This window comes from Amblyomma americanum, chromosome 2, assembly GCF_052857255.1.
Source record: "Amblyomma americanum isolate KBUSLIRL-KWMA chromosome 2, ASM5285725v1, whole genome shotgun sequence".
Classification (NCBI taxonomy): Eukaryota; Metazoa; Arthropoda; class Arachnida; order Ixodida; family Ixodidae; genus Amblyomma; species Amblyomma americanum.
The window spans coordinates 172,137,700-172,161,848 of record NC_135498.1 but is presented as its reverse complement, the minus strand read 5'-3'; the positions used below and the strand labels follow the sequence as shown (position 1 = coordinate 172,161,848).

At 46.7% G+C, this 24,149-nt stretch overlaps 1 protein-coding gene across 1 annotated transcript; it reads right to left on the bottom strand.

Moving 5' to 3' along the window:
* Positions 1–325: 325 nt before the first annotated feature.
* LOC144119275 (meso-2,3-butanediol dehydrogenase-like) lies at positions 326–22,383 on the bottom strand. Its single transcript, XM_077651943.1, has 9 exons — positions 22,133–22,383; positions 13,424–13,563; positions 10,606–10,698; positions 8,004–8,142; positions 6,576–6,616; positions 3,871–3,940; positions 3,579–3,615; positions 2,478–2,541; positions 326–590 (listed from the first exon to the last, which is right to left on the bottom strand). The coding sequence occupies exons 1-9, from the start codon at positions 22,167–22,169 to the stop codon at positions 396–398; spliced, it is 816 nt and encodes a 271-aa protein (XP_077508069.1). The 5' UTR covers positions 22,170–22,383; the 3' UTR covers positions 326–395.
* Positions 22,384–24,149: the final 1,766 nt, after the last annotated feature.

Genomic DNA, 24,149 nt, shown 5'->3' with positions numbered 1-24,149 from the left:
TGCTTCGAGCACTGTGAACGAGGACACACGAGCACCGTTGCGTAGAAGTGCTTCCAGTATTTTCCTTCTAGGAGCTGTTGTTTTACTCTTCTTATCTTCGCGTTTAAATTAACCGTGTCCGCGGTTAATTTGGCGACGACAATACTCGTTCTCCTTTACCAATTTAGTCCGCATCCGTGTAGAGTGTCACCTTTCAGCCTAGAGCATTCTGCATACGCGGCTCTTTAGACATTGACTAAAACATTATATAATTGGTCTCTGAAAAAGCAGCAGGCATTTCTATACAAGGAATCGCACTCACAGTCAAACAACGGGATGAATTTTATTTCGCCGTCTAACTTATTATTGGCTGATGCGGTGGTAAAACCGGCACAGCCATCTCTGGCATCTCCTTCTCAGGCTGCCTTCTGCATCTTCTCCCAATTGGCGGAGAGACTGGACACGAGCAGCAAGCCCCCGTCCACAGGCATCGTGATGCCCGTCACGAATGAGGCGTCATCTGAGGCCAGGAATGCGATGCAACGGGCCACTTCCTCCGGAGTCCCCACTCGACCCATGGCGTGAGCGCCGGCGGTGTACTTCTCCAGGGTCTTCACGGGTGCGTTCAGCCACACGGGACAGAAGAAATGAAACACTTTGTAACGCAGCTGACTCAGCCATTGATTACCTATATATTATAAATGCTTCGAAAATGGAAAATTGGTTTTTGGGGAAAGGAATTGGCGCAGTATATGTCTCACATCTCGGCGGACACATGAACCGCGTCGTAAGGGAAGAGATAAAAGAGGGAGTGAAAGAAGAAAGGAATAAAGAGGTGTCGTAGCGGAGGTCTCCGGAATAATTTGGACCACCTGGGGATCTTTAACGTGCACTAACATCGCACAGCTCACGGAAATACCCCTTAGATACTGTTTTCGGGGGATCATGCCACAGCAGAGTAAGCTTGCCACAAGCACCATGCTGGAGCTGCACCAATTTCCTTTTAACACAATGCTTTCTCGTAGCAAAATTCCAAAGAGCTCCAATTTTTATACCCTAATTTTTATATGCTACCTGAAAGCAACTTTCAAGCATTTCCGTGTGGTTGTTTCCAGCTATATTTTATAAAGCCCTTCGTTTTCAGTCGGTTCTTGCACTCAGAACAAATTACTTAAAAATCACGTTAAACCTGACTTCCCTCTGAAAATAGTGTGCTAGAGATCTCCAACACAAATAGCTGGTGACACCGCACGAAAACTATCGGATATCTCGCACTTATTCCAGACGGATGTTTTCAGTTATCTGATGATGTGCAAGCACTTTTAGCGCTTACTTTCACTACGAGGCTTTATTTTAGAAGAAAAATCGAAAAGCACAGTACCGAAACAAGAGACAAACACAGGGTAATTGAGCCTTCATTATTCGCATAATTATGTAAGGCGCTACCCACACTAACGACATCCGGCTACAAGTCTCCTAAGCGTTTAATAGTCGCTGTGACAATGAATCAATGTTTTCGCAGTGTACGAGCTAAGACAGGTAGGACAAAGGGAAGACCGGCACAATGTATTGCGCTAGTTCCGGTAATATACAGAAATAAATCATTATAATAAATTAAACTAGAACAAAAACAAATTCGATAAATCGATTTCTTTCTGCAAAAAAGTATTTCATTATTGTTTATTAAAAATGAGAAACAACAGAGCACATAACTTCCTGCACAAACACGACCACTAATGCTAAATATAGGTTACTAGAAAAAACAAGAACCTGAATTATGGAAAAGTGATGCTGGATATTTCGACGAGCACCAGAATTTGCGCTTATATTCTGTATCACCGATTTAAATCCCCTCCCCCCCGCCACCCAATCAAAAATTCCGGAAGAACCAAAACTTGAAAGAGAAGGCCCCTCCCTATTTCCTATGCTGCATGTAAGCTAAATCGTAAAATGTCACAACTTCGGAAAGCGTAATACCATCGGTGTCGTGTAAGCATTACCAGGTTAGCGCTAAATGAATACGCAACAATTTTTGTTGTGATGAATATTTCGTGTCATTTCAATAAAAGCATCAGCACTGCCACTGCCATATCGCAGCAGGGAGTGTTCTGCGTCTCCTGCGGACTGAAATGATATTTGCACTCCATGCCCGTGAAAAAATTCGCACAGAACAGAATAGAGCCGATAGTTTCTCAGAGGTTATTAATTTTGCTTTGCAAAACGGAAGCAGCCAAGACGTCTCTTTATATAAGTGTGGTTATTCAAGTTGGCCAGCAGTTTCAGAAAGAAGCCCTCAACCAAGCCATGAGGAAGAGCAGTCGGTGCCTTGTCAGGTTAAAGAAGGAAAAGTCGCTATCATTGCTAAAACAAACAAATGGATTGGATGCTTAAACGTTTTTTTAAAGGCGTCCAAATTACAGAATGATTCTTTTCGCATTTCATGCAGGCGTTTCTAATTTTGCGCTTCGAACCCGTGAATCAGCAATTTCCGCACAAACCTCCAGGTGTTGCTCCATGTTCATTCCAGGCTGTTTGGCTAGGCCAGTCTTGATAACAGCGGGGCTAGGAAGAAAATTATAATTAGCAGTTCATTAGCTTTTTCTCGTGGCAATAGTATTTTAAATGTGAACGATACATTAATGCATCGTATTTACTGAAATTTCCGCGAACAAGCGCGATACTGACAGAAAAAAAGGGGCAAAGGCGCTTCTTGGACGAACTGAGCTGGAAAGCTATAGCTGCACAGCACAAAAGTAGTACATGTTAGCAAAACAGAGGTCATAATGCAAGACTGACTCAAAGTGAATCTTCATTGGCTGGGTAGTCAGCACTATTGTTTTAATAAGCTATCGAACTGCAGTGGTATGTTTTGTCGCTATAATTCCATCAGTTATTTCCAGAAACGCTCCTGGCAACAACACTAAAGATAGCGGGCAATTCTAGTGACCCTACAATTTATCTACCCTATCAGGTTCTATTATCTCCCATATGAGATTGTCGCGACTCTTTCTTATCACAATGCACTTTTCATACAACGGTGCGGAGATCCAGTCTTTGCACTTCATACTTCACGAGGTCACGCATTTGCCGCAGTTCGCCGTTCGAAATACGCCTTTATTTGAAACAATCATATTGCCACACTGCAGTAGAGCAAAACGTACGACTTCCTCCTGCCACTGAGCAAAACAGTTACGTAGATTACCCCCCCCCCCCCCCGTGCGCATTTATTAGAATCTGTTTTCCGCATTCACTCTTTTGTAGAGACGGAACTACAGCTTAGGCGCCGAGAATACAGTTGCGACGCCCATGCGTTTACCAAACTTTTGGCACTTCATAAAGGTGGGAGAGTCTCAAGTCTTTGAAACTAATTGGCCGCAGCCTGTGTTATCCAGATCTTAAATACTATGACTAAATGTATTTTGGGACGTTAAATTAGCAAGCACGCCTTTGATTTCTGTCAAGTGCGGTAGAAGTTCTTCACGTTAGCGCCACCATGCGCACCATTAAGCATAACCAGCCTGTCTATCACGCACGTAGCAGAACACGTTGTAGACTGCGCAGCAATAAGAACGAAAATACAATGAAGAAAATTCGCTTACTTGACGGCATTCACCCGCACTCCGTGTGGGGCATTTTCTAGAACGAGAGAAAAATGTTTTAGTCGCTGGAATCGCTGCCCACCAAAATAGCGATCAAGAAATCCACCTAATCGCTTTTTATTTTGTATGCTGCTTTCGGAAACAAACGTCAGGGTTCGAATGAGAAAGCTCAGCAAGAGGAGGTGGCACCTCTGCTCCCGTACAAGTCACAAGAGCACCCCAGACATCCAAAACAGGGCGGCCAATTTCTCTCGGAAACGTCTTTTTTCAGATGTTGTAATTGGACACCCACCGTATGCCGCACATCGTGTGAGGTTATCCAGAGCCCCTTTGAATATGCTGTAAGGCGTCACGTTAGTCACCTGTTAGGACAAATCAGAGAGGCATTTATAGATAAAATATTTTTGCCAAGATGGGTGTCAGTATAATCAGTTCGTGCAACGATTTTAAACACGCGCGTTTACCATAACCTTACATTTTCATATTTTATTAAAAACCGCACAGAAAAGGCGAGAATAAAAGACAAAATATATACACTACCACGCTATAAGCCGTTTTATTGGCACCGTTATTTATGCCTACTTCGCAAAAAGGGAAATGTCTATTGCACCGCACCCGATTGAATCACAGGGCCGAAATTCTTCAGGCACTCGCCTCCGATAGCCTACTTAAGGAGACGTGAGAACAGAGTTGTACCTTTTTTCACAGCCCAGATTCTCCCGGCACGGCTCATTTTGGCCGCAGTCGGAAAATGGGCCGGGATGACCGGTAGGTAGCCAATAGTTAGCAAAACTATATTGCCGCTTGAGAGCAACTCTCGTCTTAATTTTGTGGCTCCTCTCGTCTACTGCGACCTTCGAAGACCAAAACTTCAAAGATCTAAATCCACACGGCTTGATGGAGCCGAAACCAGATTAAAATAATTAAAGGCAGTTTCAACAAACTACGGTACAAGTTCAGCGAGCTCCGTAGTGTTACGGAAGCCAGACGAGGGTGCTTCCAAGTTTCGAGCCCGCTAGCTGAACCCACCGATTGTGCGGTACCTCATTCTCGTTCAGTCTTTTCCGATTTATTACTATTAACATTTAACCTCAGTATGGTTTTTGCTCTAAAATTTGTCGGTGCGATTTGATCGACCTGTTTTCACGCATGGTAAACAGAAAGCTGGGTGCTATCTGGTTCACATCAAGAATATATCAAAAAGATCGCCTATATGCATCCTTGCTTGCAGTCGCTCACAATCGAAACACCAATGAAGTTTCTCTTGATGAAAATTCCTAACATTGTTTTACTGAAAGGAAAATCCGGAGCGTTTCCTTCTGCAAAGGACCGTAGTGACAGTACCATATATCAGTCATTGTTTTCATGTCAAAATGTGACGCTGTTTTCTGTGCCCAGTCAGAAGTCAATGCGGAGAGAACTCCAGCTCAGCATTTCTCCCTGCTGCCCACAGAAAGACACTGCAAAAATCAACAGCAATAAAAGGAAGACAAGCCAACCCGCCTCTGTATTTTGTTTTAAAAAATCTCCACTGCTCTAAACATAGCCCTAGGACACAGTTTACCGTTGTACAGAGAAAGCAGCGGTGTGCTCCGGCAGGCAGAACCATCCTTACCTATGTGACAAGCTTCAACCAGCTCCCTTCATTCCGATCTATACGCCTGTGAATTGTCGACGTTAGCTGGAACCACTAGGTGCACTTACATTTATATTACAACAATCAAAACTATATTATATGCAGTCACGTTGTTGCTAAACAACGAGGCAAACAAAGCTGTCTAGTTCCGAGTCAAGTCTTTTAGCAGTATAAACCCTCCGGCGGTTTTGAAAATAGAAAACGCACATAACAGCTTCCTTTCTCGGTGGACATTTCCATCGCGTTTTGAGGTGGTGACGGTATCCACATACAAAATGAGCCATTTATGCGCATTTCCTGTCTTCAAATCAGCGCAGGGTCTAGACTGCGAAGATGACCGGGGCTCAGAACCAAATAGTCTTATTTGCTTCACGTGAGCAGGCGCAGATTAGATACAGCCGCTTGAAATACACCTTTTTTACAATCGGCCATCTTGTTCACGCCTTAAGCTGCTACCACCTGCTGCTCTGCCCCCTGCGTTCGCTTGTCGCTTTTGTTGCAAGCGCTGCTATGTACTGTCTAACTTTCTATCAGCAGATGCGATTCTCTGCTAATACTTCATGCGTTGTCCTTGTCTTTTTTGCGCCGTTTTATAATAGCTGCAAACAACCTGCCCAATTGCAATTTCTTCATAGTGCAGCTTTAGAAAAGCCGAGGTGATGACTTAGCGACAGTTTGGAATGAAAGATTCCCATTTGACCAGAGGTGAAAAAAAACTCAGACATAAGCCTCCTTTCCCAGTTCGTCTCCTCCTTTCTGAGTAGTCAGCAAATACCAATAAAAAGTGCTCTTTCTACTCAGCTAGAACACGATCCTCAAATTGCACTGGCTTCGATGGACTGTATTCTCTGTTTCAGCGCAGTCGGTGCGCACTAGTCATTGATCTTTCCCTAAGTCCAGCTCCCTTCTCAAAGAAAACAGGTGTCGCGCTGTCTGCTAAGATATCAATCAGCGCTTGCTTCGACATCACTAATGGGAACTGGGCAGCATCCACAAACCATTCAGAATGTGCCTCAAAAGTCACTGTCAGAACAAATTTACAAAACATGCAGCACAATTCATTGCCGGAAAAGAAACTGCCGAAAATAATTCTGACTTCTATTTGATAGGGGTTGTTTTCATTGAACATAGAGTGTGCAAGTTGTTTTCTTCGGAACTTCCTGATTGTTCAACTCAGCTTTTCAGGTTGTTCAACTCGGCTATTCTAACCCTTCCATATCTTTTGTCACTACGTTATATAGATCACACTTACACGTGTCATTACGATCACACTCATGAGCAGAAGAGCTTATATCCTGCTTGCGTCTCTGGGGATCACGAAATTTTCACACCCAGAAAATATGAGTGCAGCATGTACTCACCACTGTCATCGATGCGACACTGGAAATGTTCACGATGCTACCTGCAAATATGCGCAACCAGGAACAACTCTAGACACGCCATCGTGCGTACAATGCAAGTCCAAAGGCTAGCGTCATGTCTGTCAGGGACAATAAACACACTGTCTTACTAGCAACCATTACGTGTAATCAACAAATACTGCATTACCGGCTTGGCTGGTGCCGACCACAGATTATTTAAAATCTTTTCTATAATGACCCGGACGCGCACTCATCTGGGTAATAGAGAGGCATTCTCACATTCTGCATGTAACTGAATAAATCGGAAGTCGTAGTACCACTGCCGCCGAACCAGACTCGCTCTTTAGTCGGCGAGCATGCGACGATAGCAGTCTTTGTCAGTGGTGCAGACTGCGGGCGCCTCCCTCCCTCGTGGACACACACCGGGCGTTTGATCCTCGCAGTGCGCACGCTCGAGGATAACGGGCTCTTGCAATGGCGTCGACTTCTGACTTGGTTAGGGAGTGGCTTGCTATATGTCACTCAGGTTGATGATGATGATGATTATGAATTTTTATGGTGCAAGGGCATCTATGGCCAAAGGGCGCCATGGCACAAGGTACTTTCGTCTACAAAAGGTAGGGTCAAAGAACCATTTCCCAAGCATTTCACCCTAAATAAGCCGAGCACCACACCAGGGGAAAGCTTGCGCCCATTGTATCACCGGTGGGTACCAGGGGGCACTGAAGAACGAGCCCCGCACCTTCCGCATGCGAGGCGGATGCTCAACCACTTGGTCACCGCTGCGGTCATATGTAACTCATGCAATTAACTGCAAAGCATGATCGATGATTGGGCAGGCAGAGCAGAACGATTGGTCTAGAAACTAGTGCCCACAAAACGCAAGTAATGTTCCACAGTCTCGGAAGAGAATATCAGTTTGCGATTGGTAGCGAAGCACTAGAAGTTTTAAAGGAACGCGCCTACTTACGGCAGGTACTGACCGCAGCTCCGGATCACGAGAACGAAATAACTAGAAGAATAGGAATGGAGTGAAGCGCAGTTGGCTGGTTTTCTGAGATCATGAAAGGCAGTTTACCAATATTCCTCACGAGAAAAGTATACAACAACTGTATCTTACGGTACTCACCTATGGGGTAGAAACGTGGAAACTAACGAAAAGGGTTCAGCTTAAGTAAAAGAAAACGCAGCGAAGTATGGAAAGAAAATTGATAGCTATTCAGACTTCTTTTATGCGCACAGAAAGACGGCACAAAAAGGCAATGCGTTTCCGAGTGCTGTAAATCATACCACGACGTGTTCTGCCCCGTACACAAGGATGTTGGTCCAATCGTTTTTTCCTGTATCGTGTTCCCGCAAGCTGATGTCACGACTACCACCTCTTACTCATACCGAGATTACCTGGGAGTCTGTGACGCTGAGGCCTACCTTTGCTTTTACGCAGGTAGGGCAGAACGTTCTTGATCATGCAAATCGGACCGCGAAGGTTGGTTGCCCACACCCTGTCGAAATCTTGCATGGATGCGCTCTCTGTGGTTCCTTCCATGTTCATTCCAGCGTTGTTCACCTGAACAAAGTAAGCAAGTTCACACGGCCGCGATATTTCAGCAGCGTATTCGCGTTACAAGGGCACGTAAGCTGTATTTGTGTAGACTTTATTGGAGCGTATGTGCAACTGAAAGGTAAACCGTTGACATCCCCCTCCCTGTATGAGCGGCGTTTCGGAAATCGGGACAAGAGGAGCACTGCATGCTTCCCTGTGGGTGCCCGTTCTTCAAATTCCCTTACACGACTTCACTATGCATACTCGTAAAAGTCAGTTGACAAGGATTTTTGCTTGCGTCGAAGAAAAGTCAACCACTGTGCGTTTACAGAAGCTCGGTTTGAGAGGCACGTGTGCGTACATTACGGTATTTATTCCCCTACTTCTAAACGCACACATGCTGTTTCAACACTGGCCTTGCTACTCAAACCATTTTGTTACCATGTAGTGGCACTCTCACCATCGTCGGCGCTGCGCCACTTTTGCTCGCGACACGCGCCAGGGAAAAAAAATCGGTACTAATTAGTTGACCTAGTACTCAGTCTGTTCCCCTCGTGCGCTTCGCGCCACGTTTAGCATGTAGGGGACCCGGTCTAGGTCTACCTACAGCGTGGTGACCCGGATGTGATTTGAACACGCAACCTTCTGAGCTGCCAACATCTGCTGCAACCATCTTGTTTCCCAAAGCCCTCTCCCTTTGTGACTTTGTGGGCGAAAACTATAAGCTGTTCACTCTAAATGCATCACTTTCACCATTCGCGAAAGCTACCAAGTGCGAGTTTGTAGCGTGGGCGATAGTTTCAGAATAGAGGACTGATATATGATGCACGGCTGAGTGCAACCATTGCTTTCAAAGCCACGAATCCAATGGCAGGGTCAGGCACATCCTCTGCACACTTGAGAACGTGCGCAATAGCCCCTGCAGTTTTCAGGAGTAGTTTCCTCAAAGTACGCAGTTAGAGTATAAGGGTTTTCAAGAGCTTTTGAGTCGGTACTGCAGCGGTGGCCTACTCGTTTCAGCATCCACTTCGCCTGCGCTACGTGCGGCGTTCAATATGCAATGCCGCTATGTACCCGCCGGTGATACAATGGATACAAGTTTTTTCCTCACCTCGCTCGGCTTGCTTAGTATAAAATGCTTGGAAAATGGGTCTTTGACACCACCTTGATTTGAATAGAAGCGCCTTGTGCCGTGACGCTGCTATGCCCTTGCCCCATAAAAAATCATCATAATCATCACTATGATCAAGAGCTTTCACATCACATGTGCCGCCCGAAGAGTGACCAAGAAGTGTGCAGAGCCGAATGTTGGGCTAAACGCTTCGAACAACAAAGTAGACAACCCATCTGATTGCCGTAACTTACTAGTGGGTCACCGCTGCAACGGACCTCTCAGGATCCCTAACTGCGCCCAAAGAAGCCCTTAAAGACAGGCAGGAGAATCGACCCAGCTTTCCCAGCACAAACGAGAGACACGTTTGATTTGAAGTGCACCGTTTTATCTGGACTTCGGTGCTGGGATAAGAACACACTTCTGAAGTAGTGATCAAACACTGTTGAAGCTTTGTGCAGTCCGCATTAACAAAACTCAGTATATCTGTGTCAGAATTTATAAATGCACTGTAGAAGTTCTGGTTGTACGCAACCGGTTAATAGCTTCAGTTTGGAAATAAGAAGTCTGCAGTACGCTGGTTTTTATTTTCAGAGCGTCGTTTTGCACGTAGCCGATGGTCTTGTTAGAGAAAATATAAAAGAGGCTCCTGTGTCCCACCATGAGCGGTGATATGAAAGGGCGAACAGAGGAATGAGCGCCAGAAAAGTCGCAACTCCTCTCAAATATTGGTGAAACATATCGGTCGCTGAGTTAGGGTCAACGCTTTTAAAATACCGCTTTCTATCTTCAAACAAAACTTTTTGCGCAAAAAACAGCTAATGTAGGTAAAAATCAGGTCAATTAATTTTTTTTTAAAAGAAAACACGCTGTTTTTCATGATCGATCGTTACTGACTCGCCCTACTGTTAACGTTTTATTGCTGTGGGCACAATTCCGCAAAATACCCACGTTGGTCGCGAAGTTGTAACATGCTTCTCACTTTAAAGATACAGGCTCCCTGAGAAGGATATACGCAACTAAATTTTTTTTGGTAGCAGGTGTCCGCGCCCGAAGCACAGGATGAAATTTTCTAAAAATCAGTCTTCACGCCTAGTGGTGCCCATTTCGCTGTTTTAAAAGCACTAAAGTATTTTAGAACACTACGTAGAAAAGGGGAGAACGGATGGACGCTACCCTTGCACAGGAATTAATCTTGTGTGATGTCTTAAAGCTGCATTTTTTTGCTCCAATATTAGGAATGACCAACTAAAACTCCCCCTCCCCCTCCTTCATGTGCATTGTTATCACTGTTTTAAGATATATTATTTACTACGTTTGCTAGGAAAGACAAAAACGATTAAAATAATAGTAACAGAGTTAAAGGCTTCACTCACGAGGATGTCAATTTTTCCAAAGTGCTTCGCCGTCTTGTCCACTACAGCTGCAACGTCCTCTTCCACCGACACGTCGCCGGGAACTACGAGTACCTGAGGATGAATAAAAAATACATAATTTCACCTTATGTAATCGAAGCCTTCACCATCGAGTATACTTAATTTGTCCCACTGTCTGCAGGTATGCAGGTCCTCAGAACAATGGTAATTATCACAAGTACGAAAGGTAAGCAGCATACACGCTGTATTTTCAGGGGGCGGCCTTCTGTTTTCTGAGCATAAATTTCTACGTCACTTCGCGTTTCACGCAGGCCGTAGAGGCTCGAACCGTCCCTTCAGCTTAGCAAGTCGTTGGCGCATTCAGCAAATAGACCACTTAAGGAGGGAAAGTTGAGGAAGTTTATTGCTAGTTGACAGGGTTACAACAGCGCGAAAGACGACGGACAATGGAGAAAGAGCAATGCAACACAGCACCGCGTTCTGTTTTCCAGTGAAACAGCGCAACGGCACAAGGCCAGAGGACAAGAAAGGACGATACACAGCGCTGACTAACAACAGAATGTTTTATTCAGTGAGCCATGCTTATAAAGGCGCTAGGGACACTGAAAAAACAGAAAAACAGAAAAAAAAACAGAAAAAAAAACACACACAGAACCGTGACAGATATCCCTCCAACCAGGCACGCATATGATAACACAAGGCTAACACGTGTGCAAATATTCATGTTCTTTCTGCAAGATAGCGACAGAAGGGGTGCTTACGCACCTCTGACCCATCTTCAAGATCTCAGACGCTTCGATAAGTTCTCTAGTCAGCTGATCTTTGTGTCTATCAACAATTCTGCTTTTGTCATACAGAGGCTGGCAGTCGTCTTTTGCGCGGTTGTAACTGTGTGAAGATAGACTGCACCGTGGTGGCCATCTCTGCCAAATTGCCGGGTGCTTCGAAGAGCGCAGTAACCCGGTGTCCTTCCTTTCTAACGCTCTTCTACAACGCCTCCATGGCGTAAAACTGTACCCGAGGAAGTGGTGACAGAGTGAGCTCGCGCTGTGGCCTATTTCGCCTCTCAGGATACACTGCCCCAAAGCTTTGTGATGTTTGTTTTGTAATAAGGAACGTCTTGCAAGGCGCTGCGTCACGAACAGCCAGCGGTACAGTCCAGGTACAGACTAGAGGCAGCGGTCAGTCCAGAGCACGCACGAGGGTCGGAGCGTTCGGCGCTTCTCATTGTCTTCTTCTTTATGCGCCAGCCTCTGAAGATTCAGGAGTCGAAGGCCAGTCCTACAGTTTGTATGTGCTAAAATTCATAAACGCACACGGCTTAATCACTTTGTTTGTTACGAGAAATGCGACGAGAGTTATCTGGAATGTTTGTAGCTGTGCAAAAGTTTCTGAATTATTCGAGACCAGAAGTTGATTGCCGTGCCTTGTCTCGAACGTTCATCAGCTTTAAATTGAGCGCGGCCGAGACCGGTGGTGGTTCCGCTCCTCGACGGCAGCCGAGCACACTTGCTGCTATCACCGCCACCGAGCTGTTCAGCTCTTTGTGGGCGCAAGTCAGCTAGATTAACAGTCCGTCTCGGCCGCTCGTACGTTGTGCCCGGCATTGTCACCACCACGTTCAATACTGTGACAATCGGGTGGCCGACTGCACTGCCCACGGCTTTGGTTGATGGATCGATGCTACTCGGAGCGCAGGTCGACGACAAATGCAGGGCGAAATTCGTGCTGAGGAAAACTGCAAAGTTTAGATATGCCAAATTTTTTTTGTAGGGTTCCATACTGTTTAAGGAAGGATCTTTCAAGGCCGAGTGCTTTGAACAGTGCTCTGCAGTCTCCAAGTCGTTTCAAGGCATGAAATTTCGCTACGGGACAGGACGGAGGCGAAAACCAGGCCAAGTGCAAAACCCCCTCCATCATATCCCATGGCGTAGTTTGGTTTCCTGAGATGCTTCACCAGTTTCTACTCCTTGAACGTACGCCCTTTACCTCCAGGGAGCTATTCGTGATCAAGAATAAAAATTGGTTACAGGTCCTTGCAGAACCAAGAGCCAATCTTTTCTGAGACAAATACCCCACACACACGCTAAAATTAAAAATCAGCAACGCACATTTCACGTGACAGTTTTGCTTTTAAAATGTGTGAAAGTATGTAACATACTTGGAGGGAACATGGCAACGTGTGGCCGCAGAGCTTCGCGAGGCGCTCCCGCCCATCCTCGCCAGCTCTCCGCGGCAGCACTTCGCGAAGCGTGGCGGTCACGCATTGCCATGTTCTAAGTGTGACGCTGACTGTGCGTTGTCCAATGCTGGCGCCGCCCAGAAAACGGAAAGAGTGCGGTCATTGACGAGCTAACCTGAAATAATTCAAGCGACGACGGAAAGAAGCGGTGGCCCCGTGCAAATACGAAAGCATAAACCGGTGGCGCTGCCTCTTACCACTATCGGTGATTTTGGCCTTCGGCCGGCGCTGTTGCTGTGACCCTTGGGACAAGCATAGTACTTATTCCGCACTGAATGCAGCCCTGTGGCTTTTTTACACGAGAAACATAAGGAGGTTAACCTGGATTATTGGGGCAACAGGTTGACCGGAAAACTAGAAGAAATCCACGCCAAGTCTGCTTGGGAAAAAACGCAGCCCTCTTCTCGAAGCCGGCTCCCTTTCGTAACAACCCGTTAATCACATTCGCCATGAGGATGTGTAAAATATCAACAAATACTTGGACTTTACGTCAGGCTTCAAAAGCTCCCACAGGACTTAACTTTCCAGACCTGCAAATAACTAGGTGAGAACAGTGGCAGATTAATAAATGAGTACCTTCCCACATGGCAGTCCCTTTGCGCAGCAGGCCTGGGCCACACTGTCCAGGGCTGTCTTGTTCCTGGCAGTCAGAGCAAGCCAGCAGCCAAGGGAGGCGAAGTGCAAGGCAGTACCTTCGCCGATGCCCGACGAAGCACCTGTCAAGGCGAAGGGTACGTATTGTCATTCGTATGTCAATGTGTCCTGATTAACTTAAACGCACACAACGCATTCACTACTATGATTGGCACAAGAAAAAACCTCCAGTGAAGGAACTGTAGCGTAAACATTCCAACATGCGCTTTCAAAAATCTCAAATTCCTTTCAGAACGTGAGCAGCGTATATGGATACGTTCTGACGTGCTGAAAGCCACCTGCTATTAAAGATTTCGAAGTAAAAGTGGCAACTCATGTGCAAGTACTACACGTCTCGTCTTTTTTTCTTAAATAGGATAAACTGCGTTCCAAAATGTTACTAATACTTATTTGTGCCCTTACCTCAGTCCTATCGACCGCGACTTCGTCGGGTTTCCTCATTCTGCCACGTCGCACGTCAAGGTTTCCCCATTAATCATGCATTAGCCTCTTGACTCCATTTTCTTCTATTATCGGTACTAACCTTGCAATCATAAAAGTTCATGGTAATGCCCTCAAGCATAACTTTGTACTCTTTATTTAAAGCCAACAAATTCCTCTTCTGTCTGAGCACCTGATAAGAAAGAAAACTGTTCTGAAGGGCAAAAGAGGGAGAGGTGAAGACAGAAAACTTTTAGCTTCACCTCTTGTTTGTTTCGTGCTCAAACGAGCATAGACACGAAACTGAATGTTTTCTTTGTAAAACAGAGCGTAAGACTGTATCGTCCTCGAGCGGGACGACAGGAATGGACAGCCAGTGTGTCTGGATAACAAAGAACGTGCTTGTTTATTCAGCGCTGATACTTATAACCGAAGGTGGAAAGGGGTTAGTGAAGACAGAGGGCGAGGGATAAGCACGTGGTAAGGAAGCCTACAGAGATAGCTTGCGTGCTTTCATCTGATATGATACAAAGACCTAAGCATAAATAGATTACTGCGTAATATTCGCCGCCAACAGTAACTTGTTACTGAATTTCTCCTATCATGCTATTTTCCTTTCGGTTCCAATAGCCGAGCGTTAGCTGTAACGTCAAACTTCAGCATATGTAGCGTGAAGGATTAAAAAACTGCGATACAACCACCGCTTTATTGCTTTAATTCCCCAGACCACTTCAGCCAGCATACGTCAAAAGGCTGCGTCAAGTACCAACCAAGTTTTTAATGCGAAAGCATTTATTGTCACATGAGTGACGTGGACAAACCTGTTGGCAGAGCGCATGAAAAGAAATGCGCCGCCGTAGCGGTTCGCACCCACGCCCTTTGTGTGCCAGGCGGGCACGCAACGCGCACGCCAAGAAGGGTCTTTTTTTATTTTTATTACATGGAAGTACATGGAAGCCTGACAGGCTTCAAGCCCGACCTAACGAGGTCGCATCCCGAAACCCGTCATACAAAATCACACCAGCATCCTGCTCACGCTTTGCCTGCACGTCAAAATTCCTGGAGACACACGCATGCATCGAGTAAAGGCGCCCAGGCCGGAGGTCGGTCCTGCGCAACATATAACCCTCCCCCCCCACCATAGCACACTGCTCTTTGAACAGAGACTTCGATGAACATGGCGACTCTGCGTGACGATCTGTCATGCGGCTCTTCCACAGGGTAAACAGTCCCATAAGCACTAAAAGATCAGATGGAACCTTAGAACCTTCCACTGTAGGCAAAAATCTTACAGTGTAGGGCGTAATCTTAGAGACCTTTTTGGGAGTCCGTTGCAGAAGGTCCCAAAAAACTCGCCATCACAACAAAACAAAAGGCAGTGATCAATAGTATCTAGCTACTGACACAAGCCACCGTTCTTAGATGCATGGCACAAAAGTCCCTTTTTCCCGAAGCTGCGTTTTGACAGTTAAGGTTGAGGTGTGAAATTTAAAAAAGAAAGTTTTTGGAACCGGTTTAACACACATCCGTTTCACCCGTTTAAATACACTGTTGTCTGAAAAGAAGAGGTAAGGCTGCCGGTACATCGGTACAGGAAAGAACGTTTCAATAAGAACTTGTAATCTGTCTTCTGGATACACTGTACAGGAATTCCAAGGAAAACTGTACAGTGAGTAAATGGAATGTGTACGCGACTTTAAGAAAACCCCACAAAGGCCTCTCATTCCTACGACCGATGGGCGCAAACTGAATAGGCAAATGAGCACTCAATCTTCTGTTACGCCACGTCATGAAAGGTCGTTGGTTCAGGCGTGTTAGAGGGGCACGAAGTCAACGCGTTGTGGCGTGCAGGACGGTAAAGAGCGTTCGAGATGTGTACTGATGTTAGAAACGCTGACTTGCAAAAAAAAGTTGCTGACGTCCTCCAATTAAGGGTCACGTGATAAATGTCACGTGACACCGGTGTCTTGGGAAAATAAGTTGACGTTCAAACGCAAATGTTATCGCATTTGTCCAATGCAGCAGACTGCAGTGGTCTCCATTTTTTCCCCTTGGTGGGCGAATTCTGCTTTGTGATTCATATACACAGGCGCTTTTGCTGAAAAGACGTTCAGTAGTTCCGTATTAATATCTTTCGCCAATCGGTCGCTGAGCGTACAGTCGCAACGAAAAAAAGGTTACCACAATGACGTCACCGGAGCAAAGAAAATCCCAACTTGCGGCTGGCGCAGCGCCGTGGTTCGCGAACACGCCAGGCACTTTAGTTATCTGCATGTTCGTAAACGCAGCGCCGAACATTGCTATCTGCCACTCCTGTGGCACGTCACAGTGCTTATCTTTTTTTCATCGCGACTTTAAGCGTATGAGTATACACTGGGTAAAAAGGAATCGTACACGAGGAGAAAGAAGCAATCATGATCAACGAACCGCAAAGTGCGGTGTTTGTTGCGGAGTTTTTTGACTGCGCTCTTCACAAGATAAGCTAGCGGGACATTCGATAACTGCACGCCGCATTTGTTCTTGTTATCCGCGAAGCACTCTGTGTCTTCTTGAAGAGAAACTTTTTTTTTCGCTTATGCGCATCTCTGCGAGATAACTTCGCACGAGTTTGCATTTCTCCGCCCCGCGAACAGTCCCGAACAATGTGCACGCTCCGGTGAATCGCTGCGCCTTGCTTTTTCCGTCCCCAGTTGCGCGCGCACTCGCGTGCGCATCTATTATTAAGGGACAACAAACAATCGCTCCTGGAAACGCCGCGCAACGAAAGGAACACTTTTCCTGGTTGGCTGGCAGCGAACGCGTAGCGTAGCTGCTGGCGGACTCACGTACTTCCTGCAGTAGACAGTCGCCAGGTGCACGCAGCGAGGCATCCACGTCGCGAATTGTGGAGACAGACGGAATTTCACTGCGGGTACCGCTGCAGGGGCTTTGCCCCAGTGTACCTTTGACCCCCCCCCCGCACACACACGCACACACACACACACACACACACACACACACACACACACACACACACACACACACACACACACACACACACACACACACACACACACACACACACACACACCACACAGTCGTGCTAGTTGATCAAAGAAGGAGGGATTCCAAAGCAACGACATCGTCCTCCGTTGACCCGCGCGCGCCGATCCAGAGGTTCGATTCCCAAGAGCACAACTCGAGAAAAGCGGGCTATAACACATGCGTACTGAAGTGCCTTGGGATATATTTTTCCTAGCTTCTGGCAGTATATTCAAAAGTAACTGGAAGTGTTTTCTCCCGATTGGAGCGAAAACACATTCTTCTTACGTGAGAGTAGGTATGCCTTGGTAAGGGTTGCGACAAAAAAAAAATTCGTGCAAGCTGCGACACTGGCCAAACGCCATAAATCCGGGCCTCCAGGAAGGCGTAATGTCGAAAGTGAAAAACTTGCCGCGCAAGGACTGGTCAAGGACGCAGTATCTCGTTCACAGCGACGATCGCGAGACCCCTTTACCTCGTTGTCACGCCGCAAGCGGAACATAACGGGACGCCTTGAGCTGCTCGCAAGAGGGCGTCCCAGAAGAAGATGAATCGCAATAGCAAAGCAGTGAGCAACGGTTTCGGACTGATCGCACAACCGGTATAGCTCTTAGTTCTTGCAAAATGTACCATCTAAGCATGCAGCCGTATTTTGATAACAGGTAAAGCAAATCTCCAGAGTTCACAAAATAACGTTGTGTGGCAGCAAGGGCTCGGAAAACCTGTCCCTCTGCGTCGTCGGAGTCAGAATTTAAGAGCCCGATAACGAGAGAAAGAGGACTGGTCAAGGACACAGTCTGGATTCGCCTGAAGATGCCAATCTGTGAACGCTACTCTTGCAATGGCAAGTGTCAGAAAGCGCGCTCCTGATGAGCTGTAGCCCACTGAGCCCTGGCGTCCAATTTCTTCGCCGTTTAGAACCTTTGCGATATCAGTGCACGTTGAATATCCTCAGGTGGCCGAAATTATTCCGGAGCCCTCCAATACGGCGTCTGTTTCCTTCACTCCCACCTTCATCCCTTCCCTTACGGTACCGTTGAGGTGTCCACCGAGATATGTGAGACCGTTACTGCGCCATTTCCGTTCCTCAAAAGCCATTAACTTAGAAACGTTACCGTGCACGGTTTCCCAACAAAAAAAGCACGGCGTAGTGGAAGTGCGCAGTGAATGGGGCTGCGGGACACCACGGCAACACGCCTCGTGGTTGTACTGAGCACTGGCCGTCGCGTGAAGGTCGCGAAACGGTCTCCTGCGCGTGCCTGCTTGTTGCGTCACTTGGTCGCCGTGGCGCATCGGCCGTGAACGGCAATCTGGGCGAGTCGCTGGGGCATTCGCCAGTTGTGTACTGTTGTAAATCACTCCACACGAAATACGAAACCTCGTCGAGCACAAATGATTTTCTCTGGAGCGAAGCAGATGACGCATTCTTTCGCGAGAAACGAGTAGACGTCTTGCGCTGGAACCTTCTTTTGCGACCAGGACGAAGACGAGTTAAGCAGCTTGACCACGTCGTCTGCGACAGTGAGCCGCAATGATAAGGTGCTTTTGCGTGACATCTCGCGCATCTTCCGCATTAGCAGAAGGCCGCGACAGTAGTTATCGGAGCAAGGCAAAACTGCCGGCTGCTACCGGACGCCTGTTGTCCATTGCATCCTCTCTCTGTGTCGTCCTGTTGCGCTGCAAAGACAGTGTTAACAACTACGAACAAACAAGCGCCGCTTTAAGTTTTACGAAAACACTACCGTGAACAAGTGAAGCTATACTTCTGTCACCTACGGCAGGACGCGCAAAACGTAGACCCGAGCCGATATAATGGGCCCCTTCAACCTGCAATGCAAACTGTGTTGTCGGTTTTTTGCACACTTCTAGGACATTGCAATTCAGGTTCAGGTTCCAAAGCGTGATTGAAATATCCTCAGGCTGATTTTCGAACATTCAGCAGTTTGAAAAAATATGACATTTCTCAAACACAGCGGTAAATTAGTGTTCCCCCTTCGCTCAAAGGTTTTCTTATGTGTTTTTATCGCACTGTTACGAGCGCTATTTATCAAGCGATTAAAAGAGGTTTTAACTCTTTGTTGTATGCCATCCTGGTAGCCCTTCTGGGATGTCCTGTACCCGGGCGGAGGAAACAAACAGGCGCAGATGGAAGCTCATGGAAGAATGTTATACTTCAAGCAGCCAGCGTCGGTTCTAGAGGAGAGATAGAAATGCTGATAATGGTAGTGCAGGGCAAGCTGCCGCCTGCGCTTCTTCGTTCCCTCCGTTCGGATAACGGACATGACACTAGTGCAGTAATGCACGTGTATGTGCTTTTTTTTGCCGTCCCCCCCTCCCCGCTCGTAAAACGAGCTCGCATCGTACTCCCGCCCTTTCGAGAGCTTCTGACAAGGACGGCAACAATATTACTTTGATCATAGTCATTATACAGAAACATAGGCCGTGAAAGTAACCAAGAAAAAGCTTTTCACGACACTAAGCCTCTTTCCATTGCTTGCATTGCATCGTCCATTGCTCTGTATACGGTGTTTGGATTGCAAAACATATATTTGTCAGAAAACGCATTGAAGATGATCCGTGCTAAGTGGCTATCAGCCCACGGCTGACTGTGACCTGAGTAGCCCTTTCAATGGTCCGGGTTTGAACGCCCAGGTCAGAGCTGACCAACATAGCCTCCCATTGCTCGAGAGTAGGCACTTGTATTAGAGATTCCTGTGACGGTTCCTCTTTACAGTTCCATCAATATGTGATCGTAAGTTGCTATTTCGCCACATAGTGTACATTCCGGGTCATAATCACTTGGATAAAATTTCGATAGTAAGTAAGAAGTTGTTAAATATCGCGTCTTGAGTCGCCTCCAGGTGGTCTCCTGCTCCTTATCTAAGGTTTTGTCTGGAGGAGGGAAGATCCTCTTTTCCAGACTAAAATTATTACCAGTGTCGTGATGCGATGCTGTGGCGTCCTTCCAGAAACTCTCTGTAACTACCGCGTCCCTTGCTCGGCTGACGAATACTCGAGCTTTGATGTGCGCCGCTTCGTTAGCAGGGTTCCCGAGTGAGCCGGGAATCATATAAACTCAGTACTTAATCTAAGTTTCTTGTTTGACCCAATGCATTCACTGCTGTCCGACAGATGCTGCCTCTCGCATAATTGCGTATGGCGAATTTAGAGTGGCTCTGTATAGTATCAGCGTTGGCGTTAATGATGGCAAGGGCGACAGCCGCGTTCCTTTACCTCTTAGTGACATAGGATGTGAATTGATCTCTCCCGCTGCTAGCTGTGCCGTTCTGTTATTCAAAAACCACTTAATGCAATTGAAAGTACTTTTTCCTGGGTCAATATCCGAGAGATTCGTTAAGATAGCATCGTGGGTGACGTTATCGAAAGCCTTGTTTAAATACAAGCCCAATATGGGTTTAGTTTCTTTCCCTCTTTTCTTTTTTTTTTAGTGTCCCGCCTTTTGTCATTGGCTGAAGCGACGTCATGTCCTCGCTTTCTCTGTGCCAATAAGGAAGAACGAACGTGTGGTGCGTGGCGCTGCTCCAGCCAGTCACGAACAGGGAAAAATTCCTTGAGCCACATAGTATGCCATCGCGGCCCAGCACATGTACTTGGCTTTGAATGCGCTTTGCTCAGCTCGTGTTTGAAATCGCGGCAGTGTTGGTAAATGCAGTTCAGGATATTTTGATTTTTTTACTTCCAGTTGCTGCATTTCAATCCGCAATGTGGACCCGTACGCGCATCAAACTGTTCACAGATCACCACCAAAGCACAACAGGACTCTTGGCCGTAATAAAGCGACTCCAGCGGATCGGTCCAATAGCTGGGCCGCCGCGTTTACACGAACTCACTTCTGGCAGTGGATAGGTGCACCGATATTCTGCCTCGTCGTCCAGGGTGCAGCCAGATAGGCCATTCACGACAATTGAGTTCAGACCTTAGCAACGTTTTTACTCAAAGGCGGAATTTTTCACCCTTTCACAAACACGTCGTTCACTTAAGCATGCACACAGGGGACGATGTCTCATACAAGGGAAATATTTATAAACGCTGTTTACACTCTCCGTGCCCGTAATTGATCTCTTACTCCAAAATACGCCTTCACCTTGAACGTGGCCCTGTGATCACAGCTTTCATCATCATCATCGTCATCATCATCAGCAGCAACAGCAACAGCCTGACTACGCCCACTGCAGGGCAAAAGCGTCTCCCATGTCTCTCTCCCGTCTGCCAGCTGCGGCCACCCTATCCCCAAAAACCTCTTTATCGCCACCGCCCACTTAAGTTTCTGCCACCCCTACTGCGCTTGCCATCCAAAGCTTTCAAAGCTAGCCAAGGTCAAAGCCAAAGCTAGCACCGAATAGCATAGAGCTCCAGACCAGTATGTTACCACGGCCGTGCTAGCACGGGCCATTCCTTAATCCTCTGGCGGTAGTGTCCCAAGCACCGACGCCCATGTGTCCTCAGGCGGAAACGTGCCCTATCACAGGCCCCCTGCCGACGTGGAAGACCGACGCTTTATGAAACGATATGGCAACAGTATTACTGTTGCGCCAGGTTCCACATTCTAAGTAAAAAAAGGGGGCCTTGCTGAAGGCACGAGGAATCATTTGGATAAATAACTACCCACCTAGATAAAAAGCAGTGGGCTCGCATTTATGCCCGATGTGCGTATTACCTTAATTACAGGCATAAATAATTCAAAAAGACCAGCCATGAACCACTTACACTGTGAGTAAGAACCAGTAAGAGCTCAAAGCGGTTCCTTTCTGAGTACAATAATAGTGTGGTTTGAGCCAGTTGGTCGCGATTCATGGTGCAGAAAATCGCAGTACAGATAACGCGAGGATAAACCAAAGGAACAAATAAGTCATGACAGGTGCTCCAGTCTTTTCTCTTCGTTTTAATGGAACGCCTAAACTATAAAGAAAACCGTAAACACAAGTACACTTTAGCAACTTCAAGCTGCGATCCGGTGAACGCGACTTAACGCAGTAAAATGCTGAACTATTGCATGAACTAATTTGCCCGACAACAATATCTATGCAACCGTCCTTGCTAGAAAGAAACTTCAGTAGTAGAACCTCGGCAGTAAGCCGTCCTCTGTGCTTAAGCTGAACGACGTCCGAAAATCGAGAAAATGCTTCCACCAGACGCGAACAGGAGGCCCGGTGTTATGACGATACGCACCGGTGATGATGGCCACTTTTCCTTTCAGGTCCGGCATTGTGTGTCCAGTCGAGGCGACTCGTCGGCCTGCTTTGGACGCAATGAGGAAGAGGCACGAAAAGCGCGACCTTGCCGAGTCCTAAGCAACCGCCGGTCGCAGACCCATCGAGAAACCTACTGACGTAAGAGTGTTTCTCTATGGCAGGCCTTCGCAGTTAGCCAATTCCGGAAGTCGGAAGTCAGTTCCCTCTCCACTGCCTGCTTGGTAACTGCGAGGGTTGCGAAACAGCGCTGATCGTCAATGCGGCTGCGAGCATCCCGCTTGAAGAGGCGCCGTGGTTGCGCTTCTGCGATAAACGAATGCTGCATTCCACGGCTTTGCAACTGAGTGCTGGCAGCAGGTTGGACGACACGATTTTAGGATACCTGGGGGACATTGCGAATGAAAAAAATAAACAAATGCCGCAGCAGGAGGTCCGAGTATGACGCAGGACACAGAGACTTGTCTACAGCCTTTTGTCTCCACGTAGGTGTTTCAAGTGGGTCTCCAAAATCATGGTGCTTCTGCGCAGCAGGAACTTTTGTTCGAATAAATTTCCTATCATTTCGGTGCAGTACTGACTCGACGGTATGGTGTAACCTCGATGTCACGCTTGGCTTTTTCTTGCAAATAAAAATTGTTGAAGCGGTGGCCATCATTTCCAAAAAAAAACACCCCAGCAAGAGTGGTCATAAAATCACTTAACGCCTCGCACAGTGATTTATCCAGAACTTATATTGTACTAAAGGAAAGAAGAAAGTTCCACGCAATTATGGCAAGTGCACCTCAAGGATTGCTACCGATTAAGCGTTCTGCTGCGCCGGGGTTTCTGGCACACAAGCAACCAAGGTTATCATACACGAAAGAAATTCCTTAAATAAGGACCAAAAAGTATTGAATAAGAACCTGGCGAGAGGTTAAGTGCAATAACAACAGCAAAATATATAGAGCTTTTAAATTTACATATTGAAAACTTCGCAAGTGTACAAATTTCTCGTAGTTCCCACTATTACAGCGTGACCTGAAGCAATGTGGAACGTATCTGCTGCGCGTTTACGAATGTGAAAGCAAGCACAAGCACTGAACGAGGTACGAAGCGATAAGTAAAAATTGTCTGAAAATCTGCTGCATTCATTTCATTAGAGAAATTATTGCGAGCTCGGGAACCCTGCACACTACATAAGCGATTTTCATGCATAAAGCACCGAGGAAGAAGTGTCACGCGTTTGGCTGCCTCGCTCCAGAGATCAGAACAATAATAGTTTTCAATCTGAATAACCTCAAGAATGCATGAGAGAAAAAGGAGCCATAACGACAGGGGCGCAAAAATACCGCACTGCTGCGTCTCCTTCAGTAGTCCTGAGCTGTTGCGGTTCTTCATGTCTCTTATATGTTACTAACTGGGCCGCAGTCATACCGTGACACTTTTCGACATTCACACTATGCTCTCATATCTCGGATGTTTGCATCGTGAATGAACTGTAAACACGAGACATCGTCGGACAGATGATTCTAGGGATTCTTTTCGCGGCGAAAAGCAGTCCAGTTCACCGTCACCACGAAAGAGGACAGGCTGTAATCGAGCAACGTGTTCAGTACACCCTCCTACAATCAATGCTTCATTTTGTTCCTTCCTTCCTTCCTTCCTTCCTTCCTTCCTTCCTTCCTTCCTTCCTTCCTTCCTTCCTTCCTTCCTTCCTTCCTTCCTTCCTTCCTTCCTTCCTTCCTTCCTTCCTTCCTTCCTTCCTTTCTTCCTTCCTTCCTTCCTTCCTTCCTTCCTTCCTTCCTTCCTTCCTTCCTTCCTTCCTTCCTTCCTTTATTTTGTCTCCCTTTCCGACAGCGGTCCTCCCTCGGCCGCTGCACTCAAAAAAGGAGACCAAAACAAAGTTCAAGCCATTTTATGCGCTATGAAATATAGGTCTTGGATGCCACCACGCTAGATTACAAATATTTGAAATTTTAAAACGTCAATTCAAATATTCATTTGTGCGAAACGGT